Source organism: Penaeus vannamei, chromosome 6 (genome assembly GCF_042767895.1).
Source record: "Penaeus vannamei isolate JL-2024 chromosome 6, ASM4276789v1, whole genome shotgun sequence".
NCBI lineage: Eukaryota > Metazoa > Arthropoda > Malacostraca > Decapoda > Penaeidae > Penaeus > Penaeus vannamei.
In genome coordinates, this window is record NC_091554.1 from 39412514 (window position 1) to 39425909 (window position 13396).

At 40.2% G+C, this 13396-nt stretch overlaps 1 protein-coding gene across 1 annotated transcript in view; it reads left to right on the plus strand.

Moving 5' to 3' along the window:
* LOC113803846 (unconventional myosin-IXb) overlaps positions 1-13396 on the plus strand; it is a gene marked incomplete in the record, with an annotated part of 71709 nt that overhangs the window by 51767 nt on the left and 6546 nt on the right. Inside the window, 18 exon segments of the mRNA XM_070122983.1 lie at positions 608-725; positions 880-1014; positions 1310-1467; positions 1681-1906; positions 2181-2327; positions 2589-2807; positions 4234-4392; positions 6058-6217; positions 6571-6729; positions 7102-7375; positions 8128-8324; positions 8519-8751; positions 8895-9158; positions 9622-9804; positions 9976-10093; positions 10505-10755; positions 11453-11851; positions 13281-13396. Of these exon segments, the coding sequence (XP_069979084.1) occupies positions 608-725; positions 880-1014; positions 1310-1467; positions 1681-1906; positions 2181-2327; positions 2589-2807; positions 4234-4392; positions 6058-6217; positions 6571-6729; positions 7102-7375; positions 8128-8324; positions 8519-8751; positions 8895-9158; positions 9622-9804; positions 9976-10093; positions 10505-10755; positions 11453-11851; positions 13281-13396 (3516 nt within the window).

Consider the following 13396-nt stretch of genomic DNA (forward strand, 5'->3'; position numbering starts at 1 on the left):
TTTAGAAGCATATGCAGCTCTCTTAAGTATCTTGTATGAAAAATCTGGTGTAGATATGCTATAGTATTTTCTAATAGCAATATGATCAAACTTTTTCCCAAGCATTTTAAACAGTGAAAAAAAATGTACAAAACATGGGAATGCACGTAAAAACCTTTTGCTTGGACAAATTTCCTTGCACATATGAATGTTTACTTACATATATGTAATGACCTACCCTCATTCCCACTCATGCACATGCAATCCACAATTTTGATAGAGTTGATGTGTTTGGATGGTTAGTAGCTTTGAAAATGAAATAGATATAGAGTGAGACTAAGATCATAAGGAAAGAAAAAAAAATTGAGTTGCTTTATCCCAAGCATATTACAGATTGTTTAAAAAGGTTCAATATTTGTTTTTTGTATGGTGTTTGCTGTGTAAATTAAATGTGCATGAGAGAAAGTTTTATAGAATTAGAACAAAAGGGAGGAAGGCTATGGTGTTTTATTATGCATTTAGAACCATTGTTTAGACTTTGATTGCATTATAAAAGCTTGCTCTTATTGCAACAGTGCACCTTAAACCAGCATCCTTCCCCTTTAAACAAATTGGTTAACATTTGCAGCCGTTTGCGTAAGACTCGTCATAGTCGCTCACGATCCAGATCTCATGGCCCTAGGCATCAGAAGAACCTGAAAACAGTCAAAGCTCTTGCCCAAAGAACACAGAGTCTCACCTCACAGGTTAGTTGTTTGACATTGTAATTGTGTTTTTAATGCTTCCTGTTCATGTTTTTATATTGTGTTAATGTGTGAGACTTTTATAAGAGATGTATTTTCAGACTTTTGAGTACATGTATATACATTTAGAAGTAACATTAGCATTTTTATCCCAAAGGGTCGCCTTCCTGGATCCCGCAAGCCTCCACATACAGTAACAGGGCAGTTCCAGTTATCGTTACAAACACTCATGGAGGCACTCAACACTGCAAATCCCTTCTTCATAAGATGTATAAAGAGCAATGCAAATAAGGTGGGAACTCGTGATTTGTTTGTGTGTATCTTTTACAATGGAAGGTTTATTTTGCATCATCTTTTTCTATGAAGATAATATTTAAAGGGTACAGAGGTCAAAATTTATAGAGTAAGAGAGTTCTTATTTTTAAGAGAGGTTCTTTTGTGTATGAATAGAAAGAAAAGTGAGATTTGATGTGGGTTTTTATTATGAATGTGGAGAAATTGGGATTTGTTTTAGATATTGTATTTGATGACATAGAAATTCTATACAGATAACCTTTTCAACATTATGCTCCCCTATTGCACATCAGGAACCAAATGTTTTTGGAGATGAAATGGTAACGCGGCAACTGCGTTACACTGGGATGCTGGAAACGGTGAGGATTCGTCAGGCTGGCTTTAATGTCCGGCTCTCCTATGATGAGTTCATTCATCACTACAGAATACTGTTACCAAAGGGCTTACTGAGGTGAGATGGCTTTTTATTTGGAATGGATGAGTGAATGGGTGAATGATTCATTATAGAATATTCTGAATATTGTGAAAAAAAGTGTTTTTCATAGATGTGCATGGTTAGCATGGCACTTTTTGAAGAAATTAGATGGATCAAGTGTATAAATAGATAGTTATATAACTGCACAAAGAAGTATTTATATATTTGAATTAGGGTTTCTCCTTGCAGTTCCCAGCTTGATGTGCGAGCATTCTTACAAAACATGCACTTGGATGAAGGTGAGTATCAGATGGGACACACAAAGATCTTCATGCGAGAATCCCAGAAGCAGAAGCTTGACTCTCAACTTCACCAGACCATTTTGTCACGCATTATCGTGATCCAGAGATGGTACCGGACAATCCACCAGCGGAGGCACTATCTCACCTTTAGAGCGGCTGTGATTAGAGTACAAGTATGTTTCTCTCCCTTTTTTTTTTTTTGTGTCTGTTTAGGATTTTTAAAACTGATATTATTTTGAAATAGAATTTATGACTTTTTGTAGTCACACTGTATTGAATATAATTTATTAGTAAATAGGAAATTATGATGAGATTTGTTGGAAATCATATGTATCACTATTACTAGAAAAAATCTTCAGGAGATGATAAGAGAATTTTGTCTGTATATTTACACTTTTATAAAAAAAAAAAATATATGGTTTTATAATGTCTGTTTGTCTTCTACAGGCGCAGGTTCGTTGTTGGATAGCCCAGCAAATGTTGGCCAAGATGCGGCTTCGGGAACATGCTGCTACTTACATCCAAAAAGTGTGGCGAGGGAGTAGGGTTCGCAGATGGTACCAGAACTTCCGAAGGGCTCTCATTGCATTCCAGGTAACTTATGTGTAATATAGGAGAAGGTTGGGGTAAAAAAGTGATAGCTGAGTTTACATATTTTTACATCTAAAACTGTTCTTTTGTTATTACAAGAACACGAATAAAGACTCATAAGGAAAGTAGAGTGTCCAGTGTTGTCAAAGAAATAAAGATTAAAGAATATTTATTTTTTTCTATAAATTCTATAATGGGTATCATTTATTTATGAATGTGCTTTCCTTCAAACAAAATATAATTGAAGATAATATAATGTTGTAGGCTTGTGTAAGGGGAGAGCAAGCGAGGCAACGGTACCGCATCCTCCGTGAGGAATGGAGACGGCAAAAAGCAGAGGAAGGCCGGAGAAGACTGAAGGAGGAGGAGGAGTTATCGGTGACCTCAGTTACCACTGTTGGATCTATTACCTCAGTCCCTGTCGTTGAATCGTCAGAACCTGCTCAACCCCCTCCCCGAAGACGGTCAACGTCTGTGGTTCAGGTATTTTATGTCTTACTTGTTTATTTATTTATTTACTTTTTAGCTGACTGATGTTTGGGAGGATTCATTGAGTATGCTGAATGGGGTGATAGTATTGGTCAAAAAATATTTCATTTATTTATTAGTTCTGTATCCTCCCATGGGATTATAGAAACAGCTAGTCCTTCCTGGATTGTATAGGGGACCATAAGTCAGTTTTTTTTGTTTTTTTTTCATCACACAATCAAAGGGTTAAGCTACAGCTATCAATTGCAGGAGGACATTTCTTAGAAAATGTAAGTTTTGTGCACATAATAAAGGAAATCATTTTTGGCAGTAGGTGGATAATAAGTAAGTTGCACCTATGCTACTGGGGATGACATATATGTAGATGCCTTGGCCACTGTGAGTTTATTTTATTTATTATCTTTTCATGCCTTCACAAGTGTTTAGCCACCAAGCTGGCAATTACTGGTACTGCCTATCTCTCTTGTTTACCCATTTTGTTGATTTTCAGAAATATTCTCTTTGATTTTATTGCTGTGAGTAATGTAACATTATAATGGTTATGTCTAAAATGATAATGATAGCATCAGTATTAACCTCTATTGATATGGATGACGTTACAGGCCTGTCATGGAAAAATATAGGGCAAGGGCCGGGTGATGTGAACATAGCGTCATTGGACAAAATACCTGTGGGCTGGCTGACGCAAACTTGCCATCATGAGTGTAGGCCAAGGTGACAAAAAAGACTCGACACAAGTGCACAAACCTCTTGGAGTGTGATTAGACTCATTTGGTGCTTAGAAGGAAGCTTTTGCATTATTCCCATCAAAAAACAAAAGTGGAATGTAAGATGTGTAAGCTGTAACTAGAAGAGTGCCAGCTCCAAGGAGGGCGCCATTTCCATGCTGTGCATCGAATTCCTGGCCATATGACTGGTGGCGCAGGTTTTATTACGGAAAATTGAAAATTATAGAAAAATAAGATATATGACACAAGTAACCAAGTGTTAGTTATTTACTACTTAGAGAGATGATATGGAGTCTGTGCAAGGAAAGTATACTATTACCATCTGGATAAAGCAAATCAATGACAAGTATGGACCTTGGAAAATGGCAAAAAAGCTAAAAAAAAAAAGTTGGTGCAAAATAACTTTGTAAAAGGGAGGCACAGAGTCTTGTCACCGCTTATGAGTGTTTGTTCATGCCCAGCCTATGGGTATTTGCCACTTATGTAACCCAGAAAAAAACAATCCATAAGACTCAAGGAAAGGGGAAGTCAGGCGAAGGCACAAGATCTGCTAATTAATTCATTTGTGGCTAAGTACTTGTTCAACCATATGTTTCACAAAACAAAACTGCTGTGGACATCACTTTTTCGTGGCAGCATTAGGTCAAAAGATATTTTCCAATTAACGTAATTCAATTTTTTTTCCCCCATAGAATGCACCAGTCCATAAACTACACAGAAGACAAAGTGAACAGCTTATTGGCGAGCGTAGACTATCGGAAAGCCAGCAGCCATACAACCAGGAAATGCGGAGGCTGAGTGAGACAGCTGTTCCCCTGAGAAGATCCTCCCCTGGAAGTACAGTGGTCCCGGTAAGTTAAAGACTGCAGCAACTGAGAGTTGAAAAATTTTGTGATTAGTAAGTTTTGATTAGAAAGTGTTAAGTTCAAATTATTTTTCCATTGTTACTAATACATTTTATGGGGACCAAGCTTCTTGTAATAAGGGATTTGTAATTCTCGTCAGCAGTGCTTGCTATTATTTACTGACTTCCATTGGTCATTATGATTATAACAGTGCTTGGTGTAAAAGTGTGAGACAGAGGTAGGGAGAAAGAATGAAAGCAAGTGAGAAAGACAGAGTAATTGAGAATGTGCATGTGTACATAACTGTGTGTGTTGGGTGGGGGGCATGAAGCAATTTATGGCATGTGGCAAAAAATTAAAAAGAGCATTTGACTGTTAGCAGATTATGTTTGTTATAGTACCAAATAATTTTCTTTAGATACTAATATTATTGTTGTTAATTTTCCTCAGGAATATGTACTGAAAACCAGTTTTGTCTGAATTTTGATACTCCAAAACTGATCTCTCTCCCTCACTCCTTGGGATGATCCACTTAATTTATATGAATTAGTTAAACTTTCTAGTCCTATTCACCATGATGGAGGCTTTCCTCAGAATCTGTGGGAAGTACTGTGGGGAGTAAGGCTTGTCAAAAAGTGGGAGGCTGTTTTCATGGAACTCTTTTATTATTAGTAAGATGTAGGTAATTTCTTCCAACCACATCCATATCATACTTCCTTGCTCTTGGAGACCCTCCTCTCCCTTAGCCAATCATATAGTCGTGAATGTAATGTACTAGATGTGAATTAGTAATCCTGGTACTCCATAGCATATTCTACCCAGTTTTAACCTCCACTCTCTCCAGCATTCTCCCTTTGCACACCAAATTATTTTCTATTGCAGAATTACCTCAGGATTGTATTGATGAAAATTTGATTTTGTTGCTTCGCATTAGTTTTCTTTACTTATTTACATGTATATAGTGATTTATCCCCATTTTCCTCAAGCTTTAGGGATTAACACAAATCTTCCAATTTTAATTACCCTTAACCCACCCGCGCCGGGGTACATTTTGTAGCCAAAATTAAAAAAATCCGGGCAGCTACAAAATCGGCGGGCGGAGCTTCCCCGGAGTCTGTCCGCCTGCCCGGGCGCCCGCCGCTTCTGCCGCGGAGCACGGCTCCGAGACAGCATCGCACTGGCGGGCAGCCCGACACTGTTTATTTTTTCCCTGTGTCCCATATATGTGACACCCGGGACGAATGGGTTAATTGCAAAAGACACTTGATTTTTCAAGTTTTACAAAGATAGATATAGGTTTATATCTTGAAAGAGTAACAGGCCTTGCATAATTGTGATCAATAGGACTAAAGTTATTAGACATGAATTATCTAATCCACTTGCACTGGGTGTCTCACATGTGAGATGCCCTAAAAAAAAAAATTCCTGGGTTTCCTGCCGGTGCGATATCTAGATTGGAGCATGTGCACTGATTTTGTCGCCCATGGTGGATGGCGGGCAGGCCGGTTCCTGAACTGGCCCACATGCTGACTTTGACACCGCCCAGGAACTATTATTTTCAGCTTGAAAATGTACCAGTGCTAGTGGGTTAAAGGATGTAGATATCTAAATATATATATGCAGATCATGTTCTTCTTAACACTTGTGATCTGTTTTCTTTTTCTCTCTTAGGTTCAAACTCGGCACAGTGAAGATAGTCAAGGGGGACCATCACCCCCATCATCACCAAGTATTGTAGAAGGAGAGAAAGCAGTTGTGAAAGCTAAGTCCTTCCGACATCGTCCTTATTCCAAAGTTCCTCTGGCAAACCAGTCAGCTGTCACTCCGTCAGGTAAGTCCTTGCAAGATGTTCTATGGATGTTTGCAAAAATATATATGTAATATATTTAACTTTGATTTGGTGTGCATGGATTATGGGTGAACAGACTAATTTATTTTATGTAATCTTAAAGGAACGGATGGTGTGTGAATAATTAATATTCCTCTAACTGCTAGTGTCATGTCATTGAATTAACCTTGGTAACAGAAAAATTGATTTATTTCTTTATCCTGCTGTGTCCATAAAAAATACAGAATGAAAGAATTAGGCTGCTTGTCATAAATAACACAGACAAAAAATACCTTGTAGAAAAAGTTCTGCTTTGTGTGTATGAGAATACTCACCCTTTACGTCTCTGTAAATAGCATCGTCAGAGAGCCTGAGCTCCAACCAGCTTGAGAGAAAGTCAAGCACAGGTGGCACAGAGGATGACGGGAACAGACATTCTCAGCTACAGCACCAGGACTCACATGGGGTCATGAAGTTGTCAAGGCAGTTCAGAAAGCCTTTCAAGAAAATAATGGGTGAGATGATGGTTGCATTTTGGTTGCCTGCTTCTTACCTTGGATGTTGTGTGGAAATTGGATTTGTAATTGGTGTTATTTTAAGTGTTGATTATGTGGAGAATATTTATTCTATTTTTTGATTGTTAATAAATTCCTTTCATACTATGACTATAACTTTTACCCTACTACAAGTAAAAAAAGCGACTAAACTAAACATAAGTTCTTTCTCGGCTTCCAATAGTACTAGAGCTACATTTATTTCATAACTAAGGTTTATTATACTTTCCTCACATTTGATTTCTAATGGTATAACATGTATATTTATATATATGAATACATTACATTATGTCTTCAGTATTTAGACTGATAAACTCTCCCTTTCTGTCTCAGGCAAAAGAGAGGGCAGTATGAGTGAGAGTGAGGATGCCATGTCATATGAGTCGCAGCCGCAGACGCCCACCAGTCCAGGCGACTACCAACCCAGCTTCTCGGCAGAGATTACCTCCTCAGATGCATCTGCCCCAGTTGTGAAGGGGAGGTGTGCCAGCAGTGGAAATGGCCAGCAGGGAGCTTCCTCATGGGAGCTGCGAGGAGAGGAGCCACGGGCCAAAGAACCCCTCAAGCCTTCATCTAGCCTGCCAGATGTGGTACAGGGATTTTCCAGGTATGAGGATTTTTTCGATAGTTTTACTGTGGGGTGGAGGGCATTTTAAGAGTTGATGTAGTGAGTGGCTTTGGATTAAGGAGACTGGTTTTTAGATTATTTCATAATAATCATACTGTTTTTCATAGACTGGATGTCCAAAAGTAGTGGGCGTTTCACTTGTGATTATTTTATTAAAAATGAGATGCATGTATTGTCCAGTAGTGTACAGGGGATCCTCATTGTTCATAGCAAATATGAACCAGAAACCTATGAGAGGAATAGCAATATACAAGATTCCATAGGAATACATTATGAAATAGTGTAATGTAGACGAGCACTGTAATATCCAGTAGTTTGTTCAGGCAAATAGTTTATTTTATGTTTATTGTTAAAATTGTACCAGAGTAATACCTACATTGTAGTAAGAAATAAGGTAATACAAATGAGAAAAATAAACATTAGGTGTTGTGAAACATGGTCTAAATATTACACACCACAAAATTTTGGAGGGGGGTCACAGTATAAGAAAAATGTATACATGTCATGATGCATGTATATGTCATAAGCCATTATGTCATGACGGCTATAGCTGTATCTATCACTGAAGGGTTAAATAAAAGTCATACAATTTGTGTAATCCTTTACTAACATATAATCCAGTTATTAGTGTAAAAAGATTTCCATATTAATTAAGTTTAGGGAAAAAGTTTGCAATAATGTATATTCAACATGGAAGAGAAAAAAATCATAATGGTAATAACAAATTTCAGCATGGAGCCAGGTGGAGTGCAGGGAGCAGCTTCCTTGCCTCTGTCTGTGGTTGGGGGTGACACAGATGCCCTGAAACGCATCCTGGCAAGCAGTCCGCATACGCTTAAGCAGTCTACGTTGCTGAAGAAGGAAGTGTGCATTGCATGTGACAAACCCTTCACAAGCTTCTTCATCAATACAGGCTACAAGTGTTTAGGTAAAATGGCTTGATATTTATTTAGGTTATTCAAAATTATTGTTATTATTAATATTATTTCATTGTTCTTAATTCTTTAATGAAATATTATAGTGTTTATTAAAAAAATTTACAGTATTTTTGTTATTTCCCTCATACTTTTGAAAGGTTACCATGACTCCTTGCATTTTAATCCTCCTGCTCCCCTCCTCCAGGTTGTAAGAAGGTATTCCACCCTCGTTGCATTGAGGCTTCCCTCACTATTGGCTGCCAGGATGCATCAGGTGTTGGTAAGGAGAATGCTAGCCCGTCCAGTAAGAAGCCCAGAAGATTTGACCAGGAGGATAACTGGAATGTCACTCGAACATCAGAGTTTATTGACAAGTCAGATGAGGTCATTAAGGATGCAGACGAGCTCAGAAGGCTTGAGGAATTCATCACGCGAAAGGTAAGGAGAATTCCTTGTAGTGATTTACAAGGGTTTCACTTTTTCTTGGTCCTTCTCTTTGCTTGAATATATGTAACTTCATTGTTAAAAATAAAAGTATCTTTACTTAACGCACAACCTCTCTTTACCTCTTTACTCTGCAGTTGTACCAACTGGAAGAGAAAGAAAGTGAGAAGTCAGATACACGCACACAGAGCCTGGACCGCAGCTTCTCTCGTGAAGCACCCACACGGGACCTGGAAGTAAGTGTTCGGCTAAGGGACCGGAAGGACTCCCTTGTTGACCAAATGTTCTGCCAGTCATTACGAGAGTTCAAGACCAACCTTGTATCGACATACAGCGTAGCCTTCCAGAAGGAGTCCAACTTAGCTCTCAAGTACAAGGATCTTATTAAGAATTTTGAACAGGTTGGTAGTGTCTTTTGCAGTTATTATTACTTTTTTAGTATTATGGATTGAATGGTAGATAAATGAAAATTAGAAGTCTATAAATGGAGTGCATAAGCCTCTCTCCTGAAATTGATATCAAAGTCAGCCACAGAAGATGATGTGTTGAAATGAGGGGTGATGTTTTATCCTCCTTATTTCTTAATTAAAGTATTGCAAAACAAAGACATGGCCAAATTTGGAGGGCTCTAGGTTGGGAACTAAGGCCATTGGAAGTGTAAAACTCATCTCCATATGGCATTTAGAGCAAAGAGTAGCCTCCATTGTCATGGCATGTATGGGTGTTAGGTATTTTTTTATTATTTCATTTGCTATTGTATCTTATTAATTTGAAGCTGGAGTGAAGTAAGTTTTATAATAGCTTAGATTTCACTTATTTATTTTTATTTTCTTCAATCTTATTTTTTCTCTAATTGTTTTCAAGGTAATGAACACCGTGTGTAAAGAAAAGATGGGCAATGATACCTTCCCAGTCACAATGGGCGTGAATGCGTTCCGAGGTTTCCTAGATGAGTTCATCCGGGAGAAAAAGAAGCCCATTGAGGAGAAGTCATTTGTGAAGAAGAGAAAGAGACACAGACGCAAAAAGAAGAAGGTTGTTAAAAATGTACTGTAAAATAATTCGGCATGTTATTTTGCATGTTAATAAATGCTGATTTGTTTTATATATCTTTGATAATAGTATACATAAACTGAATTAGATAAAGTGTATAATTATTTGATGAAGTATTTGAGCAATAAATGTGGTACTCGTTCTAATCTAGTTTTGAATTTTCAGGTGGAGGAGTTAGTGTACGGGGCCCATATCTTCACCCACATCATGGTGAACATTCCAACACAGTGTGAAGTGTGCAACTCCTTCCTCTGGCTCTCTATGAAGGCCCTTACCTGCCAAAGTAATTAGTTTTTCTTTATTATTGTTGCCCTTTTGAATTTGGTGCTTAAGAATATGAAGAATACTTGGAGAAAATAATTACAAGGACTAATTGCATGAACTGGAGAGACAATTTGGTTTTGCTGTTGAGTCTCTTATTTGTTTAGATGTGTGGGGTTTGGGTGTCAGGGTTTTCTAATATAGAAAAAGAATGAAAGTAGTGCTGCTTGTTTCATGTTTCAAGTCCCCCTGTTTCATTGAATTTAGAATGTGAGTTTAGGTACTGACAGATAAAGAAGAAGCCGAAAAAGAATTTGATATTATTTAATTTTAAACCACATCAGTGACATTTCCAAATATTCTGTACTATATTTTTTCTCTCACCCTACATCATCTTGTTTCCTAATACTCCTTAAAATTTCCCACTTTCAAGGATGTAAAGTGACTTGCCACCAAAAGTGTTACAAAAAGGCTGATGCTAAGTGCAGCCATGAGGGCCCCAAACCTGTGGTGGTGGCAACTGGCACCCCGCCAACACGTAACCGGGTCTTCTCTGTCCCACTGGAGAACCTGGTCAAGCCGGGTGAGAAAATACCAGGTGTGATAGATCGCCTCATCACGAGTATTGAACTCTATGGGCTCTACACAGAGGGGCTCTACCGAAAGTCAGGCGCAGCGACAAAGGTAGGTTTCTGTAACTGCAAAGGTGTTGCCTTTGGGATTGACTCAGATTGATTAATTGATTGTTTTCTGGCTCTGTGCTCTTTGTTAATTATTTTTTATTTTTTATTTTTTAAGTTTTGCCAAGTATCTAGTTGTTTTATAAGCTGAAAAGCAATAACAGAATAAGAGAGGATTAAGAAAAAATAGCATTATTACCTTGAGAGAAATTTTAATTCTATGTAAGGTGTGTTATTATGAAAAAAAAATTATGCTAATTTACCAAGTAGTTAACTAATAGGCATATCTGAACTCATGTTATTACCCATTACCTTGATAAAAAAAAAAAGAAAGAAAGAAAAAAAATGCTATTCCATCTCTAGGAATAGTGTAATCAGATAAAGTTAGGTAAGTCTACTAATAAATAAAGCATCTATGTGTAAACAAAACATTTAACTGGTGCCAATGGGTTGACACCCCATACCTAGCATATCTCTTTGTGGGATGCATTAGTAAGCTGAAAAAATATTGTAACTTTTGGTTCTGTAAGCTTGAGGTACATTTTCAGTTCCTGTATGAGTAATTTTATCACAAATAATGGAATTAGCCTAGGAGAAAACTTGAAAATACATATTAATGTAGACCTCACACGGTGGAAACTTTTTCTGAGTAGTTTCATCATCCCAAGAAGTAGATAAAGTTATTCTTTATTTCCCCATAGGTAAGATCAGTGAAGGCACACATTGAGCGTGATGCAGACAATGTTGACTTTACTGACACGCCTGTCCATGTCCTGGCTACCATTGTCAAGTCGTTCTTCCGAGACCTGCCTGAACCCTTGCTCACCTTCGATTGCTATGATCCACTGCTACATGCCACTGAGCTTCAGGACCCAGATGACCAGCTCCAGACTATTCTTAACATTGTCAAGGGCCTACCCAAGCTCAACTTTGACCTGCTTGAGCGACTGATCTTCCACATGGTTAGGGTGGCGTTACTTGAGGAGCACAACCGGATGAGCTGCAATGCCCTTGCCATCGTCTTTGCGCCGTGCATTCTCCGTAGTCAACGCTCGCAGACAGTGCAGGATTCCTTGAATGACATTGCGAAGCAGACTTCAGTAAGTAAAAGAAAAGAAACAGAAATGATCAATACTATGTAAAATGGATGTTGATTTATGACATTCCTCCTCCTCCTCCTCCCTCTCTTCCCTCTCCTCCTCCCTCTCTTCCTTCTTTTCCCTCTCCTCCTCCTCCTCTTCCCTCTTCTGCTCCTCCCCTTCCCTCTCCTCCTCCTCCTCCTCCCTCTCCTTCTCCTCCTCCCTCTCCTTCTTCTCCTCCCTCTCCTTCTCCTCCTTGCTCTCCTCCTTCTCCTCCTTGCTCTCCTCCTTCTCCTCCTCCCTCTTCTTCTTACCCTCCTTCTCTCTCCTTCTTCTCCTCCCTCTCCTTCTTCTTCTCCTCCTCTAACTCCTCCTCCTCTTCCTCCTTCTCCTCCTTCTTCTCCTTCACCTCCACCTCCACCTCCACCTCCATCTCCTCCTCCTCTTCCTCCTCCACCTCCTCCTCCTCCTCTTCCTCCTCCTCCTCCTCTTCCTCCTCCTCCTCCTCCTCCTCCTCCTCCTCCTCCTCCTCCTCCTCCTCCTCCTCCTCCTTCTCCTCCTCCTCTTCCTCCTCCTCCTCCTCCTCCTCCTCCTCCTCCTCCTCCTCCTCCTCCTGTTCCTCCTCCTCCTCCTCCTCCTCTCTCTTCTCCTCCTCCTCCTCCTCTCTCTTCTCCTCCTCCTCCTTCTCCCTCTTCTCCTCCTCCTCCTTCTCCCTCTTCTCCTCCTCCTCCTCCTCCCTCTTCTCCTCCTCCTCCTCCTCTCTCTTCTCCTCCTTCTCCTCCTCTCTCTTCTCCTCCTCCTCCTCCCTCTCCTCCTCTTCCTCCCTCTCCTCCTCCTCCTCCCTCTCCTTCTCCTCCTCCCTCTCCTCCTCCTCCTCCTCCTCCTCCTCCTCTTACTCCTCCTCCTCCTCCTCTCTCTCCTCTCTCTTCTCCTCCTCCTCCTCTCCCTTCTCCTCCTCCTCCTCCTCTCTCTTCTCCTCTTTCTGCTCCTCCTCGTTCTCCTCCTCTCTCTTCTCCTCCTCCTCCTCCTCCTCCTCCTCCTCCCTCTCCTCCTTTCCCTCCTCACCTCCTTTTCCTCCCTCTCCTCCTTTTCCTCCCTCTCCTCCTTTTCCTCCCTCTCCTCCTCCTCCTCCTCCTCCTTCTCCCCCTCCTCCCCCTCCTCCTCCTCCTCCTCCTCCTCCTCCTCCCCCTTCTCCTCCTCCTCCCCCTTCTCCTCCTCCTCCCCCTTCTCCTCCTCCTCCCCCTTCTCCTCCTCCTCCTCCTCCTCCTCCTCCTCCTCCTCCTCCCCTTCCTCCTTCTCCTCTTCCTCCTCCTCCTCCTCCTCCTCCTCCTCCTCCTCCTCCTCCTCCTCCTCCTCCTCCTCCGTCATTTCTCCGAGACAGAAAAATAACTTTTGCCAAATGTCAAATGTCATAGTTTTCCTTATATTTACTTTATGAATTACTGCACAGGTTGTGGAGATCATTATTGCAAGACAGCTTCAGCAGGTGAGGACAACCTTGCAGGACATTGACAATGTGGACTCGGCTGTAGTCTCAGCAAGCAACTGCCTTGACTTCATACGCTA